At 41.6% G+C, this 24,937-nt stretch overlaps 1 protein-coding gene across 3 annotated transcripts in view; it reads left to right on the top strand.

Annotated features, from left to right (window-relative positions):
• The first annotated feature begins 4,904 nt into the window (after positions 1-4,904).
• The window catches only part of MED23 (mediator complex subunit 23), a 43,574-nt gene continuing 23,541 nt past the window's right edge, over positions 4,905-24,937 (top strand). The window contains exons 1-12 of one of the 3 annotated variants that reach the window (XM_084776430.1): positions 4,905-5,056; positions 5,341-5,372; positions 5,526-5,613; positions 8,439-8,563; positions 9,458-9,569; positions 9,723-9,821; positions 11,110-11,211; positions 12,692-12,761; positions 14,165-14,277; positions 16,777-16,872; positions 17,434-17,451; positions 22,563-22,763. In XM_084776430.1, coding sequence (XP_084632556.1) covers positions 5,018-5,056; positions 5,341-5,372; positions 5,526-5,613; positions 8,439-8,563; positions 9,458-9,569; positions 9,723-9,821; positions 11,110-11,211; positions 12,692-12,761; positions 14,165-14,277; positions 16,777-16,872; positions 17,434-17,451; positions 22,563-22,763 — 1,095 coding nt within the window. In that variant the 5' untranslated portion in view covers positions 4,905-5,017. The remainder of the gene's footprint in view (positions 5,057-5,340; positions 5,373-5,525; positions 5,614-8,438; positions 8,564-9,457; positions 9,570-9,722; positions 9,822-11,109; positions 11,212-12,691; positions 12,762-14,164; positions 14,278-16,776; positions 16,873-17,433; positions 17,452-22,562; positions 22,764-24,937) is intronic. The other 2 variants (XM_084776431.1, XM_084776432.1) reach the window with 2 other exon arrangements.

Genomic DNA, 24,937 nt, shown 5'->3' with positions numbered 1-24,937 from the left:
ACACTCAAACCATAGCACTAACCTTTGCATTTTCAAAGATTTCTTCATCCTCTAAGATGGCTAATCCCATTGTCAGAGTCCCAGTTGCGTAATAGGACTATGATACACAGAAAAAGGAGACAGTCCCTAATTTGGTTATAAGACATTCCCAAGGGTAATCCAAGATTTTAATATTATGAGTGTTTAAAATGAGAAGTCATGCTAACAGTTGTGAAGTTGGAAAAGACAAACTGGAGAGCCACTCTGCATAACCTTGTATAGGAAGATTATGTCGCCAGTTTAGTGTCTGTGTGTGTGATAGACAGTGTAGCTTGAGGCAAGGTGTGTTCCACAGAAGTGCTGAGTGAACTTGTAACGAACTTGGCTTTGACCAAAAAGACCTAGCCGTGAGCTCGATTTCTAGGGGATCATGACCTTGGGAGGTCACATTTCATAGAAGTGCTTTGACTTCCGTGGGGGGCATGGGTAGCTTAGGTGGTCCACCAGTAAGAACCAGGGGTAGATCATGAAGGTTCAGTTTAACCTCCGGAGAAGCTGAAAGCCGAGGTGTGAGTGACACAAGGTATTACATCGTATCGATGTGAGGTCCTGTCCTGTTGCTATGACAAATACTCTGACCAAATACAACATAGGGGGAGAAAGTGTTTATATGGGTTACAGTTCATCATTGCAGGCAAGACAAGGCAGAAGCCAGACACATCTCCCTCACAGTCAAGGGCAGAGAGAGTGAATGCTTGAATCCTTCTTGGCTCACTAGCGCTCCTCACTCCTACATGGTGAAGAGCCTAGCCTAGGGAATTATGCCGCCTGTCCTAGGCTGGCTCAGCTAAGAACCTCCCTTGTTAACTAATGACCCACAGGCCAACCTGGTCTAGATAACTCCTCTTTAAAATTCCTTTCCCAGGAGAATCTGAGTTGTTGATCCTTAAAACCAACCACTATGAGGCCCAGTAAAACCTCTGGGCACTGAGGTTCAGCTAAGCTTCCTTGGTTGGCAACGTGTGTGTGTGTGTGTGTGTGTGTGTGTGTGTGTGTGTGTGTGTGTACATTTGTTGGTACCTGCATGCCATAGCATGTATATTGGAGAACAGAGGACAGCTTTTGAGAGTTGAGTTGTTCCTCTTTCCATAATTTGGGTTCTAGGGATCAAATTCAGGTCATCAGGTTTGGAACTAAGTGATTTTACATGATGACCCATCTGCTCGCCTACACTATTGCATATGAGGGATCTGAATATTTGTGAGTTCGGTTATTGCCCTATTGGGGGAGGGGTGACTACATTTGTCAAGTGATAAATTCTAACAGTGACAGGATATGATAAATTCTAACAGAGACAGAACATGTGTCACTTTCCACAAAATCATTTTGGATGCTCATACTTGCTTATAGTCCTGAAAGATTGATTCTGCATACCTTAGGTACTTTCTCACTGTTGCAATAAAATCCCTTAACAAGAACCTGTGTGGTGGAAGGACAGAAGCAATTTCTATATGTTGTCCTCTGACTTACACATATGTACCATGGCATGCACATGTACACATACACACACATAACTAAATGTTACAAAAACTGTTAATACCAGGACTAAAGAAACTTCAGGGACAAGTGGTTTGTTTAGCTGGCCATCATGTCAGGGAAGGTAGGGGCAGTAGGAGCAGGAAGGTGGCCATATTATATGACCACTTGGGAAGTAGAAAGTGAACATGACGTAAGGCAGGCTAAACTGTAAAGTTTCAAGGCCTATCACTAGTGACCTACTTTCTCCAGAGGGGTGGGACAACTGTCGAGATACAAAGTCCTATTGGGAACATTCCATGTTTAAACCACCATCACAACATTGTGTTTTAACTGGTTCCCCAAAACTTCTGACACAACTCCAGCCCTGAGTTGCCACAAGTTGCCAACCTGTTCTTAGATTTTCCCCAAAACAACTTTAGTGTGTATACATTCTACAGATAAAGGCATTTTTCTATATTGCCACAACTATCAAATGCAGGGCCTCGAATTGTCTGCATCTCTTGTCTGTCTAATCTTCAGTTGGTCATTTAGGTCTTGTCAACTTTCACTTATGGTATGAGGAATTCTGTCGAGAGCCATGTTTTGTGTTCAACTGTTGTAGAATAGTTCTTTCCTTCTTGAAGTGCTTCTCAGCCATTCCATAGCACTCTTGACTCTGGTGCATTAAAACTGCAGACCAGTTGGTTGGTAGAATGCCCATCAATCTTAATATTTCTCCATGAACTACCCAGTTGCTTTGAAGAACATCCATAAACATTCACCTTTATATTTCTTCACAAAGTAGATTAAGATTGTGCAGTGTTGACAGAAAAGAAAAGAAATGCATGATATTCTCATGACATTCTTCCTATCAGGATGGTGCATGATTCATATTTTCTCATTGCTGATAATGTTTGACGACCTGGTTAAGGTGGTGTCAGCTAGGCTTCTCTGATGATAACTCCCGTTCTCCTTCCCTCTCCTTTTCTCTCGTTTTCTTCCTTTCTTCTTTCTTCTTTTTGTTGTTGTTTTTATATATGAATGGCTTGGTGGTTGAACCCACGACCTTGAGCATACTTGGCAAATGCTCAACTACTGAGGGACATCCTCAGCCTCAAAGTTTCCTTTTGTCCTTTTGTATTAAGAAATGCTGTTTACTTGTCTGCTACCAGAAGTGGCCAGGACAAAGTTCCTGGGTAGCCAAGTCTCTGTTGTGTTATCTACGAGCTGTCAGGCACATAAAAAAGATACCCAGAAGCAATTTCAGAGGCTGAGATGGAGTGACTGTACACAGTTATCAGTGGTGGTAGGAATGGGGACTTATCTCCATACTGTCATCCTCAGCAACTTGAGTATTCCCTTAATCGTTCAGGTACTTTTGACTGTGATAAAACTGGGTCCCTGGGTTTAACCTAGAAAATATTTTCCAGAAAAAGAAAGTATGAAGTAGAGTTGGGGTTTATTTGAAAAGATGGCTAGGAAGATGGCAAATGCTGATGACCTGAGTTCAATCCCTGGAGCCCACAAGCTGTCCCCTGACCTCCACACCATGCCAAATACAAAAATAAATGTAAACTCTCATCTTCAATATTTTGTATTTTTGAGAATTTCATATATGTATGTATTGAAATATGATCATATTTATCCCGATTCACTGCTCCAGTTCTCCTCATATTGCCCCAACATGCTCCCTTCCCAACTTCATGTCTTATTTTTTTTATAACCCACTAGGTTTACTTAGGGCTGCTCATACATGCATGAATGTAGTGCAAGCCACCAGATCAGTGGTTCTCAACCTTCCTGACACTGTGACCCTTTAGTACAGTTCCTCGTGTTGTGGTGACCCCCAATAATAAACATCATTCAATTGATACTTCATAATGGTAATTTTGCTACTGTGATGAATCACAATGTGAGTATCTGTTGTGCAGGATGTCTGATTTTCCACCCCTGTTGACAAGCACTCCACTAGAGCATGGAGATCTACCAGTGGCCACATCTTCAATACTGAATGAGTCTTCCTGCCTTCAAAGCCATCCACTACTCAGTAAGGGGTGGGACCTGAAGACCGCTTAGGCTGTTTACACCAGGGTAGTGGTATCTTTTCTGACTAAGGTATATATACTACTGACAGCAGTAGAGGTCTATAAGTATAAGCATATGTATCTAGGAGACAATTTTACAAAAACAAACTCAAGACCAGCCTGGAAGACATGAAGCCTTATCACAAATTAGGATAAGGAGAAGGATGAAGAAAAAGAGGAGAAGATGGAAGAGCAGTAGCATCAGCAGCCACACAAAACAAAGTCAATGAGAAAACTCAAGATGTCTGTCTACCACTCAAGGAAAGAGGCCACAAAAGAAACCAGCCCCCGAATGAATGTACCTTCACCTTAGACTTCTAGCCTTCAGAATTGTGACAGCATCAACATAAATTTCTAATGTTTAAACCACCCAGGCTTTCATATCATGTCCCTGGCAAACTGCATACTGAACACAAGTCTTCAGGCTATTATTCTCCAACAGGAAAAGGGAATAATGGTTCGTTTCAGGATTTAGTCGCTGTAGCACAGTAAACAATGGTATACACTGGTTGTATGCGCTCTTACATTTGCTGGGAAACTATGTTTCTGCCAGGCTATGACCGGGGAGTCATCAGCTTCTTGCCTAGCAGCTCTCAGGAAATAGTGTATGCTCAGCAATCTGCATTATTCCATAGACAACCCCCAGCCCCCACTCAGTCCCACCAAAGTTAAAGGAAATGTAGCAGGCTATGGCTCCAACCAGTGATTTCCTTCACAAATCAAAGAAAGTTAGTTGATCATCTAAAAGACCAAAGAGATGAAAAGGAAAGCATTTGACAGATTTCCACATCTATTTGCAGTGAATTCGCGGTAATAACACCATGCATATAAAGACAACGATGCATGTCTGCAATCTCCGTATTCAGAAGGCTGAGCGAGGCAGGAGGATTAAGGGTTTGAGACTAGCTTGAGCTGGTGGTGATTAACACCACCACTCACTTGTAAATTAATAATAATGCGCTCCTTCCTTCCTTCCTTCCTTCCTTCCTTTCTTCCTCAATACCTATTAAAAGATGGTGACGAGCCAATTACTGTGCTAGCAAGCAAGCTACCATAGAGAAGACATGGATCCTCGTGGGCAAGAATAATTAATGTGGTATCAACTGCTTCATAAGATCAGCCCTTAACAGACACCCAGTGAACTCCAAACGCGACGCAGCTCCTCTTCCAGCCAGGAGGTGGTGCAAAGGAGAGCTTGTCAGCTTGCGAGCAACCTTTGCACACGGAACCATGTGACAGGGCTACAGGGATCGGAGCGACTTGTAGCGAGTGAGCACCACGCCCTGCTGAGCTTCCGGGCGGGTTCTGAAGGAAGCGACGGAGAAGAGCAGCGGCTTCCTGCCTGTGGCTCCGCCCCTCCGCTCCATTCTTCCCGAATCCAGGGGCTTACCCGCGCCTTGCCCGGCACCCCGGGAGGCCGGGGCTCGACGGTTCCGATGGAGACCCAGCTGCAGAGCATTTTCGAGGAGGTGGTGGTGGGTGCAACTGTCCGTAACCTAGGGCGATGGCTCGGGGAGGGGGAGACTTTGGGTCCAGGCTCTGGGCCTGGGTCGGTTCCTTTCCCGCCCCCTTTGTTTTGACATTGGGCTCTGGACCGGAATGGCGATCCCAGGTCGGCTGTCAGATTCCAGGGAAAGTATTCTTCCCGCCGCGGTCCCGGTAACAGTTCCTTGCCCTAGAGTATTTCTTTAGGGGACATCGCCCACCACATCTTTTGTTATTCGGGTCGTTTACTATTTTTTTGTTTGTTTGTTTGCAGAAAACTGAAATTATAGAAGAGGCTTTCCCAGGGTGAGTATGTGTCGGGCAAGTTCTTGTGATTTTACTTTTGTTCAGATTTATCGTGTTAAGATTTTACTTATGTTGGTTTGGAAGAGTTACAAAATCTGCAGGCTATGTACCCTTTAAAAACTAGTAGCAAATAATGTAGTTTTTGTTTTTCAGGATGTTTATGGACACCCCCGAGGATGAAAAAACAAAACTAATTAGCTGTTTGGCAGCCTTCCGACAGTTTTGGAATGGGCTTTCTCAGGTGAGAGATTTCATGTCTAACATGCACTTAATGCTCTCCTTTTTAAAGTTTTTGTTTGGGGGTTTTGTTTGTTGTTTGTTTTTCCGAGACAAGGTTTCTCTGTGTAGCTCTGGCTGTCCAGGACTCACTTGTAGATCAGGGTGGCCTCGAACTCACAGAGATCCTCCTGCCTCTGCTGGAATTAAAGGCATTAACCATCAATGCCCTTTTTTTTACTTTTCACATCTACTTTGATCCATCTCTTAAGATCATGTAGGAAAGGGAAAAATAAAACTGTCCATCATTTTACAGTTGTATATTTGCTGGAGAACCCGTGTTGAAAGTTCGAGGTAAGTAAGATCACAGTGGGAGGATGTTTTTTAAAAGTTTCTTCCATATTAGATTATATAAGGTCGTTTTTATCCTGTTTTATATATTTGTTCTTCAAATGGAAGCACATGTGTTAACTTTTTCTTGTTAAAGAAAAATGTCTTTATTTAAAAAAAAAAAAATGCCGGGGCTGGAGAGATGGCTCAGTGGTTAAGAGTCCTTGTTGGAGGTGTACAGTGTCTTCTGGCGGTGCACCTGGAAGGGAGTGAGCTGCTGCGCCCTCTTTGCCAGCAGTGGGATTTGCCACCCAAGTGTAGATCCTAAAGACAGCATGTTCCAAGTTTTAAGCTTTTTATTTAAAAAAAAAAAAATACTTGGATGTGAATCGGAAATACATAAGGCAGAGGAGTGGTTCCAAATGCTGGCGCTCCTCCTGCCTTTCCAGTCTGAAGCCAGCAGCCTGGTGTGTGTTCGCCTGTCTGCCGAGGTCTGGGATTAACAGCGTCATATCTCTGCTTCTCTCTGTGAACAGTGCTGGGGCATTGGACGCAGGGCTTCACACATGCTAAGAACACTCTCGTCTCTGAACTATCATGTCCCCACATGCTAGGCACACACTGGTCTCCAAACTACATCTCCAGTCTCAGAATTATTTTTGCAGACTCACCACATGGCATTTGTAGTGTTCAGCAGTTAGCGCCAAACTTTTCTTGCCCTTACTAATAAGTTCTGAAGGTAACTTGTTGAGTTACTTTTTCTTTCTTATTTCTAATAGCAGTCTAACATGTTCTTTTTTTTTTTTTTTTTTTTTTTTTTTGGTTTTTCGAGACAGGGTTTCTCTGTGTAGCCTTGGCTGTCCACCACCACGCCCAGCTCTAACATGTTCTTGAATATCTGTCTACCACATTCTTTACTAACTGTCTACGTACTTTGGAATTTTTCTATCTTTTTTCCAGAGTTTTGCTGTATAGCCCAGGCTAGTCTTGAATTTTCAGCAGCGGCCCCTAGTCTGCTTCTTAGCATGGTAGGCATGGACCACCAGGCTTAGCTAGGTGTTTCTCTTAACTTTTCTACTTTAAATACTGTCATAGTGAATAGTGTTATTGGTCAGGCATAGGATCAGTTACTGGACATAATTTTGATAAATCAACAGATAGTCTACCTACCTTTTTTTTTTTTTTTTTTTTTTTTAGTTATGGAGGGTAGATGTCTAACACACATGATTGGCCTTGAACTCATGACCCTCCAGTCTCTGCGTCCTTGGTACTGGGATAAAAATATGCATAACCACCCAACAATATTTATAATTTTATGGAAATTACCTAATTGTTTCTCATAAGGGCTGTGTAGTTACACTCCCAGTGCTAGCACACGAGTCTTCACTCCTTAGAGATATACCATAGAATGGTATCGAGCACTGAGTAACTTTATCCTGGTAAAACTTCACTTTGTACTTCTTTAAATATTTAGCATCTTCCATACATTTTTAATTTGTCTTGGGCTTTTTTCACTATTATTATTATTATTATCGGTTTTGTTTTGTGTGTGTCACAGCACTTGTGCAGAGCAGAGGTCAGAGGATGAGTGACAAGAGTGTGTTCTCTCTGTCTACTCTGTGGGTTCTGGGAACCAAAGTCAAGAAGCTAACCTCGGCCATAAGGAAGCAAGTGCCTTTGCATGATGAGCATCTCACTAGCCATATTTAATTGTTAGAGGAATCCCCTAAGCATTTAGTAAATTAAGGTGTGACCCTTCAAGTAGCTTATATATGGAGAGAGAAAGCTAAAAATAAAATCGACAAGTCTAAATCGTATGAGGGGCAGTGATCATGTGGAAAAGGAGGCATATACATTCTTCTGGGGTGTCCTGGAATGGGCAGACTTCGATATGAGCATGACTTTTAGTATCATATTTAACTTATAAAAATCTAGACATTTGATTTGTCATGGGATTCACAGTGGGCTCTGATTTGGGTTCATGGGGCTTAGATTCGTTTAAATTTTCATCAGACTGAGGTACCCATCTATATTAGGGTTTTTTCTTTCAACAAATGGAATAATTATATCACCCTATAAAGATACTACTTGTAGTAAATTAAGTGGGTTTTATATTGGCTATGAATTTGTTAATATGATTTTATGGTAGAAGTTTAATCTATTTAATTGTAAGATTTTAAAATTAATATAACAAATACTATATTTAATTAGTTTATTTACTTGGGTACAAGGTCATGCTAAATATAGCTGAGGCTGACTTAGAACTCTGTACACAGCCCAGGATGGCCTTACTTATGCCTCAGCCCCTCAAGTACTAGGCTTATAGGTGTGCACCACCACGCCTGCAGCTAAATATGACTTCCTTCATCTTGCTCTTTTAGGAACTATCTGCATTTACTCATGTTCACAGTGAAATGTTTCATTTATGGTATTAATACATTCCCAAGTATAATATTAGCCATTTATGTTAGTCAGAAATTGTAACTTCAGGCTGCAGTAAGAGCGCTCTCTAATTTTTAGGAGTCACATGAGCAGTGTGTCCAGTGGATTGTTAAATTCATCCATGGCCAGCACAGTCCCAAAAGGATCTCCTTCCTGTATGATTGCTTGGCGATGGCGGTGGAGACTGGCCTCCTTCCACCCAGGTACGTGTGGGTGGGATGAGCGTGGACAGACCTTCCCAGACACGGGTGGAAGGGGCGTGTGCACAACCCATACGTAAGTCAGCTTAAGAGGCAGGTTTTCTGTCTCAGGTGTGATTTGTTTGTGTGCACATGGCCTGATCGCCATGTATCTGGTTGTGCCCGAGGAGGCCAGGAGAAGGTGTTAGATGTTAACAGCTGGTGCGAGCCTCCTGCAGGGGTTCTGAGAACTGGACTCGGGGTTTCTGTGAGAGCAGCATGTGCCCTGCACTGCTGGCTCGCCATCTCCAGCCTTGCTTTCGCTTTATTTTCATAGTGCGTCATAATTACAATCCAGTGTAGCAAGGGCCGAAGTCCTTAAGAAGCTTTCCACACCCAGTCATCTACTGGGACCTGTGTTGGGCTTTCATCCAGGGACTCAGGTGTTGCCTGCTGTGACCTGCCTTTCTCCTAGTTCCATAGAGTTCGAAAGTCTGCAAAAAAGAGTGCAGTCAAGAAGTAGCTGGCTCTGGCCCTGCCCAGACAACATAGACCGTCCCTCTAACTCCCTCAGGGGTGTGTGTCAGTGTCGTTTCTCACAGAAGCTTGTGGAGGCGACAGTGTAATGTGGTCACCTGCTGCCACCTGATAAACGATAAACATTTAGCCAAAAGCTTTTGACAGTGTTGTGTTTTCTAGTGAAACTATGGCATGGTGAATAGCATTTAGGTGGACTTCACATTTGAGCTTTCTTCTAAGTAATACATAGGAAATGTTCCATATTCCTGGAACACTTTCACAGAGTGGTTGTAGAAAGCATGCATGGCATGGCACTTAGAACACCCAGCATCCACAGTCCGTGCCCACTAGGGAATCTGAGGGAGGCTTTCTTGTAACTGGAATCTTTTCCCACCCCAGGATGGTGTGTGAATCGTTGATAAACTCTGACACTCTTGAATGGGAAAGAACACAGCTTTGGGCCTTAACATTTAAGCTGGTTCGGAAAATCATCGGAGGAGTGGATTACAAGGTATTGTTTCCTAATTGTAAGAGGTGGCTGCTTTCAGACAGGGTTGTATTTTCACAGTGTGCATCTTACTTCACATGAGGGAAACAACACAGTTTTTCTCACAAAGGATTTTATGTTTACTTTTTTAACCCATGGTGTCTCCTTACTTATTAGGGTGTTCGAGACCTCCTAAAAGTGATTTTGGAGAAAATCTTGACAATCCCGAATACAGTAAGCTCTGCTGTTGTCCAGCAGCTTCTGGCAGCAAGAGAGGTAATTTAAGTTTGAACGTGCCTCCGTTTCTAGGTCTGGTTATGTGCTTTTAAACTCACAGTGTCTTATGCTGGGGAAATGGCTCAGTGGCTGAGAGCACTTGCTGAAAAACAAGGGAAACAGTTCAGAAACCCAGCACCCATGTGACAAAGCCAGGCATGAGCCCTGCTCCCCCAGCGATAGCCTGTTGTTATGGGACTGTGTCAAAGCCAGGCATGAGCCCTGCTCCCCTAGCGATAGCCCGCCATTGTGGGACAGAGCTAGGCTGGTCAGTGAGCCCAGCAGAGAACAGCAGGCTGGCACCTGATGCTCACCTCTGGCATCTGTGTGCACATGCATAGGTGGGGACAGCTGCACACATGTGCACATACCTCACACAGCACACGCTCACATAACTTGCAGTAGCTATAGAGTATTCCTTCCACTGAAGTAAATCAGTTTTAATCAAGTGCTCTGCCACTGAGCTACATCTCAGCCCAAGTCATTTTTAATAGTGCTGTTGTTTCATAGCTCTTATATTTCAAAAGGAAATTAAAGAAAAATTTAATTTCTCCTAAACAGTTATGAAAGAAGTATAGGTACTAAAGTATTTTAAACCATTATAAGATAGACAGTGGCCACTTTTGTCTTTTTTAACTAATAATAGTATTATAAGAATTTTCTGTTACTGTCTTAAATCTATGAATATTTAAAAGATTTTAAGGTATTAACTACCAACAATGCATTCTGTGGTTAATTACCCTTCATTCTTATACATTATTTAAGAGAATTCCTCTGTTAATATTTTAAAATAAAAATTCTGCTTTTTAAATTGTGTGTGCGCATGTATACGTATATCCTGTGGAACGGTTAGGTCCAGTCGTTCAGCATAGTTCACCTCTCAGTCTTTTGTTTTTGAGGTAGGGTAGCATGTAACTGGCCTAGTTGCGAACTGTTGTGCAGCTGAGCTGAGGATAGGTCCTAACTCCTGAGTCTCCTGTCTCCACTTCCCAAATGTTGGGACATTGAAGATTCACTTAGCCATTTTCACATTAACAGTATACTCTGGCTAACTGGAGTCATGACGTGTAACAGACCTCTTGAACGTATTCATCCTGTCTGGGTACCAGAAGTGAGTCTTTTTAACCTGCATTTTGTGGGTAGCCACACAGATATAAGTACATCGCCAACTGAGCTGTTTGCCCAGCCCTACTTCCTAATTTTTAAATTCTTTTTTGTCATTGCCGTTGTTGTATTTAAAGGTCTTATGTGTGAGTCAGGAGTAATGTTGTCTTTTTGTTTCTTTTAGGTTATAGCTTACATCTTGGAACGAAATGCCTGCCTGTTACCAGCCTATTTTGCAGTCACAGAGATCAGGAAACTATATCCCGAGGGAAAACTTCCACACTGGGTACATTTTGCATTTTCTAAAATTTTAAATTACCATCAAAATTTAATACAATTGTATTGCATGCACACACACACACACACACACACACACACACACACACACACACACACAGAGTATGTCTTAGTTAGGGTTTCTATTGCTATGATGAAACACCATGACCAAAGCAACTTGGAAGGAAAGGGTTTATTTGCCTTACACTTCTATCACTGTGCATCACTGAAGGAAGTCAGGATAGAAAATCAAGCAGGACAGGAACCTGGAGGCAGGAGCCGATGCAGAGGCCATGGAGGCTGCTGCTTACTGGCTTGCTGCCCATGGCTTACTCAGCCTACTTTCTTATAGAGCCTAGGACCACCAGCCCAGGGATGGCCCCATCCACTATGGGCTGGACCCTCCCCCATTGATCACTAACTGAGAAAGTGCTCTACAGGCTTGCCTACAACCTAATCCTATGGAGGTGTTGTCTCAGTTGGGGTTCCCTCCTCTCAAATGGCTCTAGCTTGTGTCAAGCTGACACAAAATTATCCAGCATAATATATATGTCTGTACACACACCACAGCATGAGTGTGAGCTAGGACAGCTTTTCAAGTTGGTTTTTTCCTTTGCCAGTTGTGTGTAGTATTAAAACTTAGGTTATCAGGTTTGCACAGCAAGGTAATTTCACCTGCGGAACCTTTTCACCTCACTGGCCCTTTTGAACATAATGACTTAGGTATCCAGGCAAACACAGGAAAAGGAAGAACAATTCCCCAGAGTGAGAGAGAGGGCTTCCAAAGAAAGGATAGTGCCGTGTGCACATGTCCAGACAGCTACTCTGTCCTTAGATAGTACATATTTTTACTACACGTAATACCTATTTGTGTGTGTAGGGACTGGACACACCATGCCTGTGGCTACAGACCCGAAGTGACTTTGTAGAAGTCAGTTTTCTATCCATGTGTCCCAGGGATCACACTGATGCCATTAGCCTTAGTGTCGAGCACCTTTACCAGTTGAACCATATTTTTAGAATAATATATTTATTTTGTGTCTCTATTAACCCACTGAGATAGTTTGTTTGTTTGTTTGTTTGTTTTTTGAGACAGGATCTCTGTGTTAGCCTTGGCTGTCCTGGACTCCCTTTGTAGACCAGGCTGGCCTCAAACTCACAGCGATCCTCCTGCCTCTGCCTCTGCCTCCCGAGTGCTGGGATTAAAGGTGTGTGCCACCATGTCCAATGACAGTTCTTATGTGCTTAAAAAATATCCAGTTTCATTGACTATGTAAGGATATAGTGGTATGACTTGGCTTAACTTAGGGACACGTGGAGTGACAAGTATTTGGAAGAAAAAGAAAAACACACTAGTCATTAAAAAAATTGTCCATGCCAGGCTTTGTACTAATTCTTTATGCCTAGTTTCTGAATTTTGATAGATGATCACACTGTGCAGAGTAATCTTGATATTATTTTTATATTCATTTGTTTTCTTTTTCTTTTAGTTACTAGGAAACTTGGTATCAGACTTTGTGGATACTTTCAGGCCCACAGCGAGGATAAACTCCATTTGTGGTAAGAGTACAACTTAGTAGATTAGATAAGGCTTGATCCTTAGTGATCTTTAGGAGTCTTTTGGCCTCCTATGAGTGGCTTGCCACTTTGTATCACTCTAGGAAACTAATAATGTTTATTTTCAGGGTTTTGGATAAGGAAGAGGCAGAACTCATAGAATGGTGGAGCTTTCCTGTGAGACCATTCCAGAAGTCGTGTTATGGCTGACTGGAAACACTTTATCCTATTTTGTGTATTTTAATTAGCTAGATACACCTTTCATTTATTTGGTTCTGGCTTTTTAACATAAGGTCTATAAAACTCAGGCTAGCCTGACACTATGTAGGCAAGGGTGACCTTTAATGTCTGATCTGCTGTTTCTACCTCTAAATGCAAGGATTACAGACATGTGCTGCCACACTCTGTTGTAGGGATCAAACCCAGGGCTTCATGCCTGCTCAACAATCTACCATCTGAGCTCCACCCCTGGAAACGCCTCCTATGCCAGACAACTGGGAATGTCAGCTTTTTCTTCTATTGCCATGGTATTGAGAATGCCAGACTTCCAGTCTATGTGACCACACCTTTGCCATTCACTGGCCATTTTAGTATGCACTTTCTTATGTTTGGTATGATATTTGATAATCCTTGCAATGCCCAAATATATTTCCAAATTATTTCTAGGAATTATAGTAGCCTCATAACTGTCTGGGAATACAGATCATTGGTTTGTTTTTTTTTTTTTTTAATGATCACATACTGAGAATTTATGAGTCAGTGCTGTTCTAGACTCTGGGAATATAAAAATAAACTATAAATTCTGGACAGAAAATTCTGAGCTCTCTAGTTTTTGTAACTGAATGGATATTAATATCATTAAATGGATTGCAGAAATGAAGCAGGTTTTAAGAAAGACAATGTTGAGTTTATTTCAGGTAGGTTGAGCTTGCGCTCTCTGTGCGTTATCTAAGTGATGCTGCTGTTGAGGCATCAGGCATATGCTACATCAGAGTCTTCTAGGGACGTCCTGAAAAGAGTTAGCCCTAGAGAAGAGATCTCAGACGGTATTTGGACAGGTCCATCTCGTGAACTTGGTGTTGTGTGCAGTCTGTGGTGGCTTTGCAAAAGCAGAGAGCCAGGAAGATTTGGCTCAGGGACTCTACTTTGCTGACCTCCACCTTAGACACTTAAACAAAATGCACCGGTTTTGCATTTGGAAGCCTTGTACTGATTTATTGTTCAGCCATCTGGAAGAAATACAGGGAATAAAAATTCTCACACTTCAGTTTCCTGGCAATATTGCTAAAGGCATTTTAAACCAGTGCCTGGCTTGGCATGCATATTTATTAAGTATTAAAAGGGGGTGAACGACCTGGTATTGCCTCGGTCAGATTTACATAGAAATGTTTTTGCAATACATACAGGCCGTTGCAGCCTTCTGCCAGTTGTGAACAACTCTGGAGCCATCTGTAACTCATGGAAACTGGACCCTGCAACTCTCCGCTTCCCTCTGAAAGGCCTTTTGCCATATGACAAGGTAAGTATTAAATTCAGTGTAACTTTTGGGCATCTAAGAGCCACCATCTCATATTGTCTAGTGTTCGATGTCAAATTGCCCTTTAATAGTCTAGAGAAGCAAATGTTTTAAAGAAGCATAGCTTATGGCTTACTATATTTCGTGGCGTGTGTTTCGGTTGTGTCTTTGGTTTCCATCCCTTTTGCTAAGGTCTTGCTGTGTAGCCTTGGCTGGCCTGGAACTCTGTAGAGTAGTCCAGCCTTGAGCTTGCAGTGGTCCTCTTGCCTTTGCCTTTCAGTGCTGCCATGGCAGTTGAGGGCTGCACCATGTGGTATGGTTGTTATGTCATTCTGCTACCCCCACATACTCTGTGATGTGTGGATTCACCCCTGGCAAAGTAGTTAGATAAAGAAAACTCTTTAGGAACAGATCTTGTCTAAGGCTATAAATTAAAAAAAAAAAAAAAAGACTCCGAGTTTGAGCTCAAGACATACACCCATTAACATCCCCCCATGGGTACTTACCCTTGTCACATTGGGAAATGGTGGTTAGCCTCAAGAGTACGTTGGGGAACGGTATCTGTTCTCCTTTTTAGATTTCTAAGCAGAAGATTCTTTTCCTAACAGTGATGTTTATGACAAATACGATGTGTCTGAAGTAGTGTTTCTAGGTTTAATACCAAAGCAAAGAGAGTGGTTTTGTAGTCCCTGAAACTGGGAGACTTTGCTGCTAAGGCACAGCATTTGTTTAACTGCACTAATGAGCAGTCTTGCAAACTGTGCTGGGCTTTAGCCTCCTTGTCCTGAGAACTGTACTCACAAAGCCAGTTGTTGTGGCTCATGTCTGTTACCCCAGAACTTAGAGGAATGAGGCAAGAGGACACTGCTGTCCAGGCTATCCTGGGCTTCAGAGTAAGTTCTAGACCAGAGTGATATATTCTGTCTCAAAGAAAACCAACCAAACCCAAGCAAGCAAAACCAAACTGCCCACAAACAACCCTTGCAAACAGCCTCTGTGTCTAACAGACTCCGCTTATTGTGGTTTTGGGGTTTTGATTTGGTTTTTTTGAGACAGGGTTTCTCTGTGTGTCTTTGGCTGTCCTGGACTCACTTTGTAGACCAGGCTGGCCTCGAACTCATAGCAATTCACCTGCCTCTGCCTCCCAAGTGCTTATTGTGTTTTAAATGACCCAAGGAACCCTTTTTTATTTAGTTTTTTGAGATTTTTATATTTATTTTATGTCTGAGTGTTTTGCATGTATGTCCAAATGCCACATGAATGCAGTGCCTGTGGAAGTCATAAGAGGGCATCAGATCCCTGAGAACCAGAGTTGTAGGCTGCCCTGGGGCTGCTAGGACTCGAACCCTGGCCCTTGACAGAGCAGCCATCCCTCCAGCCTCACAAGGAATCCTTGACGGTTACTTCTCGATGGGCTGTGCATGTCTGTCACTTTTGCAGCTGTTTTACAGCACAAGTGGGAGAAGGAGCAACAAGCAGAGGCATGGGGAACCATTTAAAGGGGAAAAGTTTATGAAGGCAGTAATTGTTGTTCACTTCTACCTCACAGTTCCATTAGTACAGTTTTAAAAGCATATCTTAAAAATCAGCTTAAATTGCTCCCCGCCACACATCATTTCTTTCAGAATTCTAAGAGATCTATTTAAAAAAAAACAAAACACAAACAACCAAACAACCATTATACAAATAGTATCTGAAGTAAACTTTGCAGTGACATCAAAGTGATGGCTCTGGCAGCAACACAGAATAAACGTGATCCCTGTGTAGCAAACTGGCGACTCAGACACTCTACAAACATGCAAATCCAGAGTAAGGCAGCCACAATCTGTCTGTTTGTGTTGCACACGAACCAGCTGTACTAGGACTGTGTGCTGTCAGTGAGGAGTCACTAAAGTGAAAGACACAGTACTCCTTTTCTAAAACTGTGTGTAAGTGCTTAAGTCACTTTGACAATTTCACCAGAGAAATGGGACCCAGCAGCTAATATTGAGGGGACAGGCAAGCCACCTGGTGATTGTTTAAAAGTCAGCCAAAAACTCATAAAAGGCTCTCATGGCAGATGTGCCTTTATAGCAGTGCTTCTACAGACTAGAATCAGTTATAAGAAATCATGTGCTTGGAGACATAGAGGGAAATTACCATTTTTGTACAGAAAGGAAGCAAAAACCCTAATGATGGTGTTTCATTACATCTGCGAGATATCCCAAGAACAAAAGGCTTTCTAAACTGAGAGCATGAAGTTGCTGTTTAGGTACACACTCTAAAATGGAATGAGAACATCTGATTCTACTCTTGTCTTGACTTTTAACCCTTAAAACCCTTAAATGAGACAATTAAAGTGGGAACATATAACCCGTAAACGTTAAATATCATTTTTTCCCACTAGATTTTGCCTACTGTGGGAAACAAGTGCCATGGGAGACTTTATTCTTAATTCCGAAAAATTTAAATTCACATTTTGTTCACCTTGATGCAATAATTTCTTTTTTGTTTCCTTTAAAGGATCTGTTTGAACCACAGACTGCTTTGTTGAGATATGTATTGGAGCAGCCTTATTCCAGGGATATGGTCTGCAATATGCTAGGTTTAAATAAGCAGGTACTGTATTATGCTGGAAGCCGATAAAGTCTATAGATCTGCGCTGTTCTTTTCTATCTTCACTGTAGCTAACCGAGCAAAACAGTTAAGAACTCTTTGATGACCTTTTCAGTATACAGTTTATTCAACAATGTCTTCTACTATCATTTATATATTGCATTAAGAATGTTTAAATATAAAGCGAGATATTTTTAAAGTTGGTTTGTTTTGCATTGCTTTTTTTCTATAAGGCCAGCTTCAAGTTACCTTTTGCCAGAGAAACCTACACATGACTTAATCATATTTTTTTGACTTTTTGTTGTTGTTCTTTGGGTGTATTTTTATAACCCTTGATATCTTCAGAGTGGCCGCCTTGCTGAATTTTTCCACTTCTTTCCTTCTTTCTTTCTTTCTTTTTTTGGTGTGTGCTTGTTTGGTTTTGGTGGTCTGACATGTGGGCGGGTTTATGCTGACTTGGGGTTCCTTGAGGCTGGCCTCATAGTCACTGTTTTGTCTTTTCTTTTTTTCTTCCTTTATTTTTGTTCTGTCCTGTCTTGTCCTGCCCATCCTCCAATGCTCTAGACCTTGAACATTGCTCAGGTATGTTCACAACCTTACTGCTGTATTGTGACTAACGATACGCTGGCCGTGTGTGGCCACTGATTCAGTTAGACATACGTGTATGGTCGGGGCTTGAAATTGGCGGAGCCATGCTGAGACCAAGGCCACTGAAAAACCTTCTTGGGATATGAGAGTTCTTTTTGGTGAATGGTTTTTGTTTTTGTTTTTTGTTTTTGTTTTTTTGTTTTTAAATATATATTTTTTGGTTTCTTGTTTTTTAAGAAAGAGACAACACTTGGCACTCAGTAAACCTGACACTTTTTGATGGGTTTTCCCCCGACTCCCATTTTACTCTTTTCATTTTAGGGCTAAAGTTAGCCTGATGGAGTTTTCAGAATTGGAAAGATTAGTGGTAGCCTCTTATCTTTCCAGACTATTAATAAAAACAAATAACAACAACAAAAATACTTGGGTTGATTTGACTAAAAAACCAAAACAATTTTAAAAAGAAAAGAAAAATAAAACATTTTCATAGAGATGCCTTGCTTTTAAAAAGTCGGAGTGGTAAACTTTAAACAGGGAAGGCGTTTTTGGAAACATGGGGATTGACTAAGAAATGTCACACTCTTAGGTGACCCCACACCTCTTGACGAACACCCTTCTTTGTCAGTCTTTGCCAGATGTGTCCTTCTCTTGGCGTGGGCTCCTCAGTGAGGCCCACCCGTGACAGGAGAAAACCACTATGGCTGCATTTGACACGCCAAACTTTTATGAAGTCCTAAGTCTGTTTCAGGACTTTGCACCTTTGAGATTTTAAGCAAAATAGTGGTTCCAATTATTTTTTATAACAATTTTTGAGCCCAGCATATTAAAGTAGATACCAGCGTTTTGATTTTGAGACGACGCTCTTTCTAGGCTCCGAAGGTAGTGAGCGTTGCTGTTTGCAATACCATAGTGAAGGTTGTGCGGTGCTTCCATTGATAAAGCCCTATTTTTACGGACATACGGCTTGGCCATAAAACTTGCTCAGTGTTGAAACTGCATGCCAAACTCACCGCAGTAGCAATACCTCTTTTATTTTCCTTTTTTTTTTTTTCTGCCAAAAATATTACCAAATTTCCTTGTTTGGAGGAGCCTTTGTACATGTGAAACTGAAATTCCTTGACCACTAAAGTCCCCAACATCACCTCCTGCAATCTGTCACATTAACATTTTACATCCCAAGTTAGTAACCCTGCTTCCCTCTCACTTGAGCTAGAGGTAAGTATTAGCTAACTTTGCAAGAATACTTCACACTTTGTTTCAAAACTAATTTTGCAGTGAATGTTAAGTCACACATGACTCGTTTTTTTTTTTTTTTATAATTCGGTGGCTACATGTCATCTGATCTGCAACTACACCTCCCAGATATCTTTAGCTATCTATGGCTCTGCACCACCACCACCCCTTGGGGGAAGGAGGTGGCTATCCTCAAAAAATAGAAATTGACAAAATAATTTCAAGAAAAGTATTTATGATCTGATCATTTTAATAACAAGTTTCAACCTATAAAAAGTTTATGACTAAGACATAAATCCATAAAAAATAAAGTTTATAATGGAAATGCTGATAGAACATTTATTAGTATTGGTCCCACCATAGTGTAAACATTGTCAAAAATTCACAATTCATCAGTAATTGTTGTCACAGGCAACTCTGTAGTAAGAGAGTCTCAGATGCAAGATAATATGCCGAAGTGCCTTGGTATATTATTTTACACATGGAAATAGGATATGAAAGGAGAACATGCAATATAAATCCATACGAATACAAAGAATGAAATCATCTTATTGCATCTTTTATCATTACGGAACTATATATCCTGTGCTGTACTTTCTTGTCCTTTCTCTAACAGTGCAATAATTAAGGCTTGAAAACTTTATGACCTGTCTGTATTGCATTTTCCAGTAGGAATTGGCCTATGGTTAATCCTTAAGTTGGTCAGAGACAGGTCATAAATAGCCACAGTGTGGTGTAGATTGCTGAGCTTAAGCACATAGGAGGAAAAGAAATGTTGTGTTCTGTGTTCACATAAGTTTCTATCTTTTTTCTTACGACTAAAAGCATCACAACTCACTTAGAGTTCTTAAGCTTTTGTATGCGGTGCGAAGGCGCTGGCCACCGGCTCTGAAGTGACTCTGGGAGCCGTTAACCAGCACAGGGATCTGGTTCGAGATTTGTCCTCTCAACTTGTTCTGAGTAGAAAGTATTAAAACTGATTTAAATTACTATTCAGAGTTAACTTAAGCCCTTGTAAGTTTAATTTGTGGAATGTTTAGTGCAAAAGCAAACTGTTATGTAAAAAGTGTCACTTACCACTCAGAAGTGGATATGAGTGAATGCGGAAAAGCATCATCGTGACCAGCAGGCCTGGCAGGAGGAAGGATGGAAACAGGGCGCAGCGGGGCTGAGGGTAGATGGAGTCTAGTTCAGGCTGAACGATTGGATAGGAAAGTGATTTTAAAATACTGAATTTGGATATTCTCGTTAAAACAGATTTAAACTAAATATACATACAGATATGATATAAACTAAGGAATCAACATTTAGGCTAGAGATTTACAAATAAAAGTATTAAGATACCTTAAAAATGTTCACATTGTCCACTTTGAAGTATGAGGAAGACTCTGTTTTAACATACCTATTTTATAGTAATGGAAACTAAAGCAAGCTAAGTGTGGTAGCACACACCTGTAATCCCAGTGCTCAGGAAGTTGAGGCAGGAAGAGAACCTCAAGTTTGAGTTCACCTGGACCTCATAGTTAGTTGTAGGTCTGCCATAGCTATACAGCAAGACCTTAGATTTATTTAAAAAAAAAAAAAAAGAGGAAAAAAAAGCAGGAAATTAAAGCATATTTATTTACATTTTGGGTTTTTGTTTTGCTTGTTTGTTTGTTTTTGAGATAGGGTCTTGCTTAGGTACGATAGGCTGACCCAGAACACTGCATACAACAGGCATACAGCTGTGCCCTTGTGTAAGCTTTACTGCTCTGCCTCCTCAATGGTAGGTAGTCTGGCACAAAAGTTACTTAACAGTAGAAGTATAGGCCATTTATGTCTCAGATCTTCACTATTTTGATGCTGTCAAACTGACAGATAAAGCAATGTGAGTATTCCTGTCTTTATGTTTAGATTTAGGCAATGTACCTGGCTTTATCCAAAATAATTAACCCAATACATATTTGCATCAGATACCAGGCCTTAGGTACCTACCACCTGGTGTATTTGATTCTCAACTGAAAACCTGGGGGGTATTCATGAGATGCGGAAAGACCATCAGCTTTAGCTATAAATCTCCCAATTGCTTTTATTTTGTCAAAATTGTAATATTTCTGGCATTCCTCTTTAAACTATTAACTATGTGACCATCACAACATGCCTGAAAACATGTAGGTAAAAATCCAACCTTTAAAGAAAAAAAAAAAAGCTAATATAAGAAAGGGAAACTCCAAAGTGACTGAGGTGCTAAACACCAATTTTATTTGGTCTCCTCTTTTTTCCTGAAGTAGATTGATGGGAGACTACCGTGGGTGGAGGGATAGCTGACCAATTGGCAAGTCTCCAAAGTAGAAGCAAATTCTCATCACTAGTTTAAAAAAAAAAAAAAAGGAAAGGAAAGGAAAGGGAAAAAAAAGAAAGAAAGAAATTCCTACTGGAAATCCTGGCTTTCCCTCTTTTCACAGATTTTTCTGACTCTTGCATCCTTTGAGCGATCTCGCTGTACACGTGTGTTGTCTGGCCCTCTCTGAGGTTGCTGGTGGTTGGCGGAACTAGTAAATTTCAAGCCCTGGACACAGTAGCTGCATGCTGACTTGAGAGCTAGTCTGTAGTGTTGTCTGTTGCACTCTGCTCGGCTTCACACTGATAGCTACGTTGGGAGGAGGAGGAGTACTGCAGTCTGAACTGGTGGTGTTAATCTCGCTTCCCGTAAGCCTGTAACGTGGTGGAACTGTGATCATGGCCTTGTGGTTTTGGAACAAAATAATATGAAACAACCATTGATGCTTCCTGTTCTGGGTAGATGTTTGTTTTACATGCATGCATCAAGAAAGTGCAGCTATATTGCAGCTTTACAACGTGGAGCTGGCAAAGCATGCAAAGAGGGGGTGCAGTGGATTGTTTTGTTTTCTTCCAAAGTTGTCCCCATTTTGCATTTTTCTACAAATTCAAGATATCATATCCCTTTTTCATGGCAAAAGACACTGATAATTAAATCGAAAGTATAGGGAAAAATCATCTATATTTTAGTCATTGTGCTCACTAGTAAGGCTTCCAACTGCCTGCTACTGAGTAATACAACATTCATAAAGAAAAAATGAAGTTGCTTTTAAAATATGGCTTACTTCTTTTGGTAAAAGTACATTGTAAATCACTTTTAAAAACACAAATCTTTTTGCCTCTAGAAAGGGAAGTTGCATTTTCATTGTTAGTGTTTAAACCAAGTCTTTCTCTCATTTTAGATTTTAAAATGGTCTAATTTAAAAATTAAAGCTGCATTATGTTTGGCCTGCAGAGGTGGGAAGAGCAGGGCTCACTCATGAGTCTGTTTCCTGTTGGTGTGGAAGAGGTTTCCACTCCTTGTCAGCATCGCTTGCTGGCAGCATCGCTCACTGTCCACACAGAAGGGCAGATGCTCTCACGGCTGCCTTACCTCTGCAGTGGCAGAGCTGTAAACTTGGAGTTGTCACTTTAAAACACACAGGGTTATGTCTTACCTCATTTACTTTTTATAAATATTTAATATCAGGAAATGCAGGCCTTTCAGTTTTTGAGTTAAATTGCAAAAATATGGTATCTCCCTATCATGTCCCCTTTAACCTGCTGTGTTGACAGAGTAGTCTACTATACTTTGATTACCTTTTGTCAAATTGGAATAATTCTGTATCAAAATCAAACACTAATTGGAAGCGGGAGACAAGAAAAGATGCTTTCCATGAGCCCCTCCTCTGTGATGACAGGACACAATGCAGCTCTAATAGACTATAGCTAACCATAACCTCAGCTCCATCCTATGCTTCCTGGCCCCTCGTACGACTACTGCCCACTAACTGGTGACATCTGGAACTGACCAGGAGGCTTTTGGAATACTGTATCTAATCTCTGCCCTACAGCACAAGCAGCGCTGCCCTGTGCTGGAGGACCAGCTGGTGGACCTGGTGGTGTACGCCATGGAGAGGTCTGAGAACGAGGAGAAGTTTGACGATGGGGGAACCAGCCAGCTCCTGTGGCAGCACCTTTCCAGCCAGCTCATTTTCTTTGTGCTTTTCCAGTTTGCCAGTTTCCCACATATGGTCCTCTCTCTCCACCAGAAGGTATGACCAGAGTGCACCTCGTCAGAGCCACTCCAACCTGTTTGTACTATGGCTCAGCTGTCTAGCTCAGAGCACTGCCAGACTCTGGGTTCAGAGGGGACAGAAGTCAGAGCCCTAATTTTGACTTGGTTAACCTTTTAATTTCTTTGTTTAAGGCAGGGTGGACTGGTCTAGAAGTCACTATGTAGATCAGGCTGGCCTAAAGCTCAGAGACCTCTGGCTCCCAAGGGCTGGGATTAAAGGCTTGGGTCCCTGTGCCTGGTTTCTGTTTTTTAACTTTTCAATGTAATACTACCAAGGAGTTTTACATTGGAAGGGAAAGGATGTGTATGTGTGTCCAGGTGTAATATATAACTAGTTAGGTGTCTGTTGCTGTGATAAACACCATGACCAAAGGTGATTTGGGAAGGGAAGAGTTTATTTCACCTCGCAATTTACAGTCTATCATGAAGGAACTCATGGCAGGAAACTGGAGCCAGAAACTGATGCAGAGGCCATGGGCGCGTGCAACTACCAGGCTTGCTCCTGTGGCTTTTTTCAGCCTGCTTTCTTATACAGCCCACATCCCACATCAGTCATTGATCAAGACAGTATCCCACAGAGTTACCCACAGGCCAGTCTTATGAAGGCATTTTTGTCATTTGAAATTTTTCTTCCCAAATGACCCTGGCTCATGTCAAGTTGACCAGAAAAATATAAAAGAAACAAACAAAACCAGCCAGCATACCATGGCAGCATGGTTCCTTATAGAATGAGTGATAGGGTGTAGCCCCTAAATGAAGAGTTCAGAACTAGCTCCATCAAAGAGACTTTTAAGCTAATGCTTCAAAGATAAGTCAAATTTTCCCAAGGGAAAAATATAGCAAAGAGCTTTCCTAACAGTAGCATTAGTATTTGGAAAGATAAGAAGTTGTATGAAAACTAGAAAGAAAAATTTATTTAGGATGACATGAGAAAGGAGGGAAGCAAAGAAGGGCGTGGGCAACTTCATGGCCCACGAGAGCTTAGATATTCTTTTGGCAGTAGTGAAGAGTTGGGAAAATAATCACATTGGAAAAAGTACTGCTAATGGCAACATGGAATAAGTTAACAGTATAGAGACAGGTGTGAGCAACACAGTAAGAGTACATTGCAATGGGTTGAGTGAGGTATGTTGAAGGTCTGAACCAATATAGAGGAAGATAGATAGACTGAAAAGTTGTGTAGCACAAGATGACCAGCAAGTATCAGGGTTTAACAGGAAGCTAACATTGATTGGGTGCTCACAGGTTTCTACTTGGTAATGAGCAGAAGGGCAGGACGGTTAGTTCAGGAAAAATAAGACAAGTAGGAAAGTATGGGATAAGCTGGTTTTAGCTATAAGATCTTAGGCACACTGAGTGGAAATAAATAAATGTTACACCATAGCATCACTACAACAAGGATTCTTCTTTATACACATACACACCCTGGTTAAATATGTTCTTTGATGATTTCATACATTTTTATATAGTATGTTCTGTTTGTTCTCAACCCCCATTCTCTCTTATTGCCCTCCCACTTGTGGTAAGCCAGAGTCTGTGTGTGTGGTAAGTGATTTTTCTCTGGCTTTGTCAGCCAAGGAATAAATTGCAGCATAGGTAGAAGGTCCAGAGACTTCTGTTTTTCCTGGTTGGAGTGAGCACCCCAAGTGGTAAACTTTTTATCTGAATACCGAGGTAGATCTCTCTTGCCTGCATGGGCTTAAAGCAGAAGCGTGGGAGGTTCAGCAACCTCTTACCTGCCAGGGTCACTGTTGGAGGGGCTGCAGCAGTGTGCCTCACAGGACCAGGGCCAGGAGGAGGGTCCTGAGTCTTTGCTGGCTGTGTTGGGTACTGGTGAGGCAGGTTGTGTGCATCAGAAACAGTGCTCACACACAGTTTGCCTGCATGTGCTGAGTACTGGCTGGATGGTGCAGGTGTGCACCAGGGCAGCTTGACTATTTACCACAGAATAGAGAATCTTAACTTTATTCCTTGACAGTGCCATGCCCCTTTGCACCCAGTGGTTTCTGTTATAATCTTCAGTAAATGGGGAGACTTGTTTTAACTAGTCCTTGAAGGATTTCAAGGTAAAAGGTAATTTTGGTGAAGTTTTTTTGTTGTTGTTGTTGTTTAGAAAAAATTACATAATACTGAGCTTGATTCTCATGTATA

The sequence above is a fragment of the Acomys minous genome (genome assembly GCF_964271855.1).
Source record: "Acomys minous genome assembly, chromosome: 3".
NCBI classification, from domain to species: domain Eukaryota; kingdom Metazoa; phylum Chordata; class Mammalia; order Rodentia; family Muridae; genus Acomys; species Acomys minous.
The sequence above is the reverse complement of the archived record's forward strand: the minus strand, read 5'-3'. Positions and strand labels throughout refer to the sequence as shown.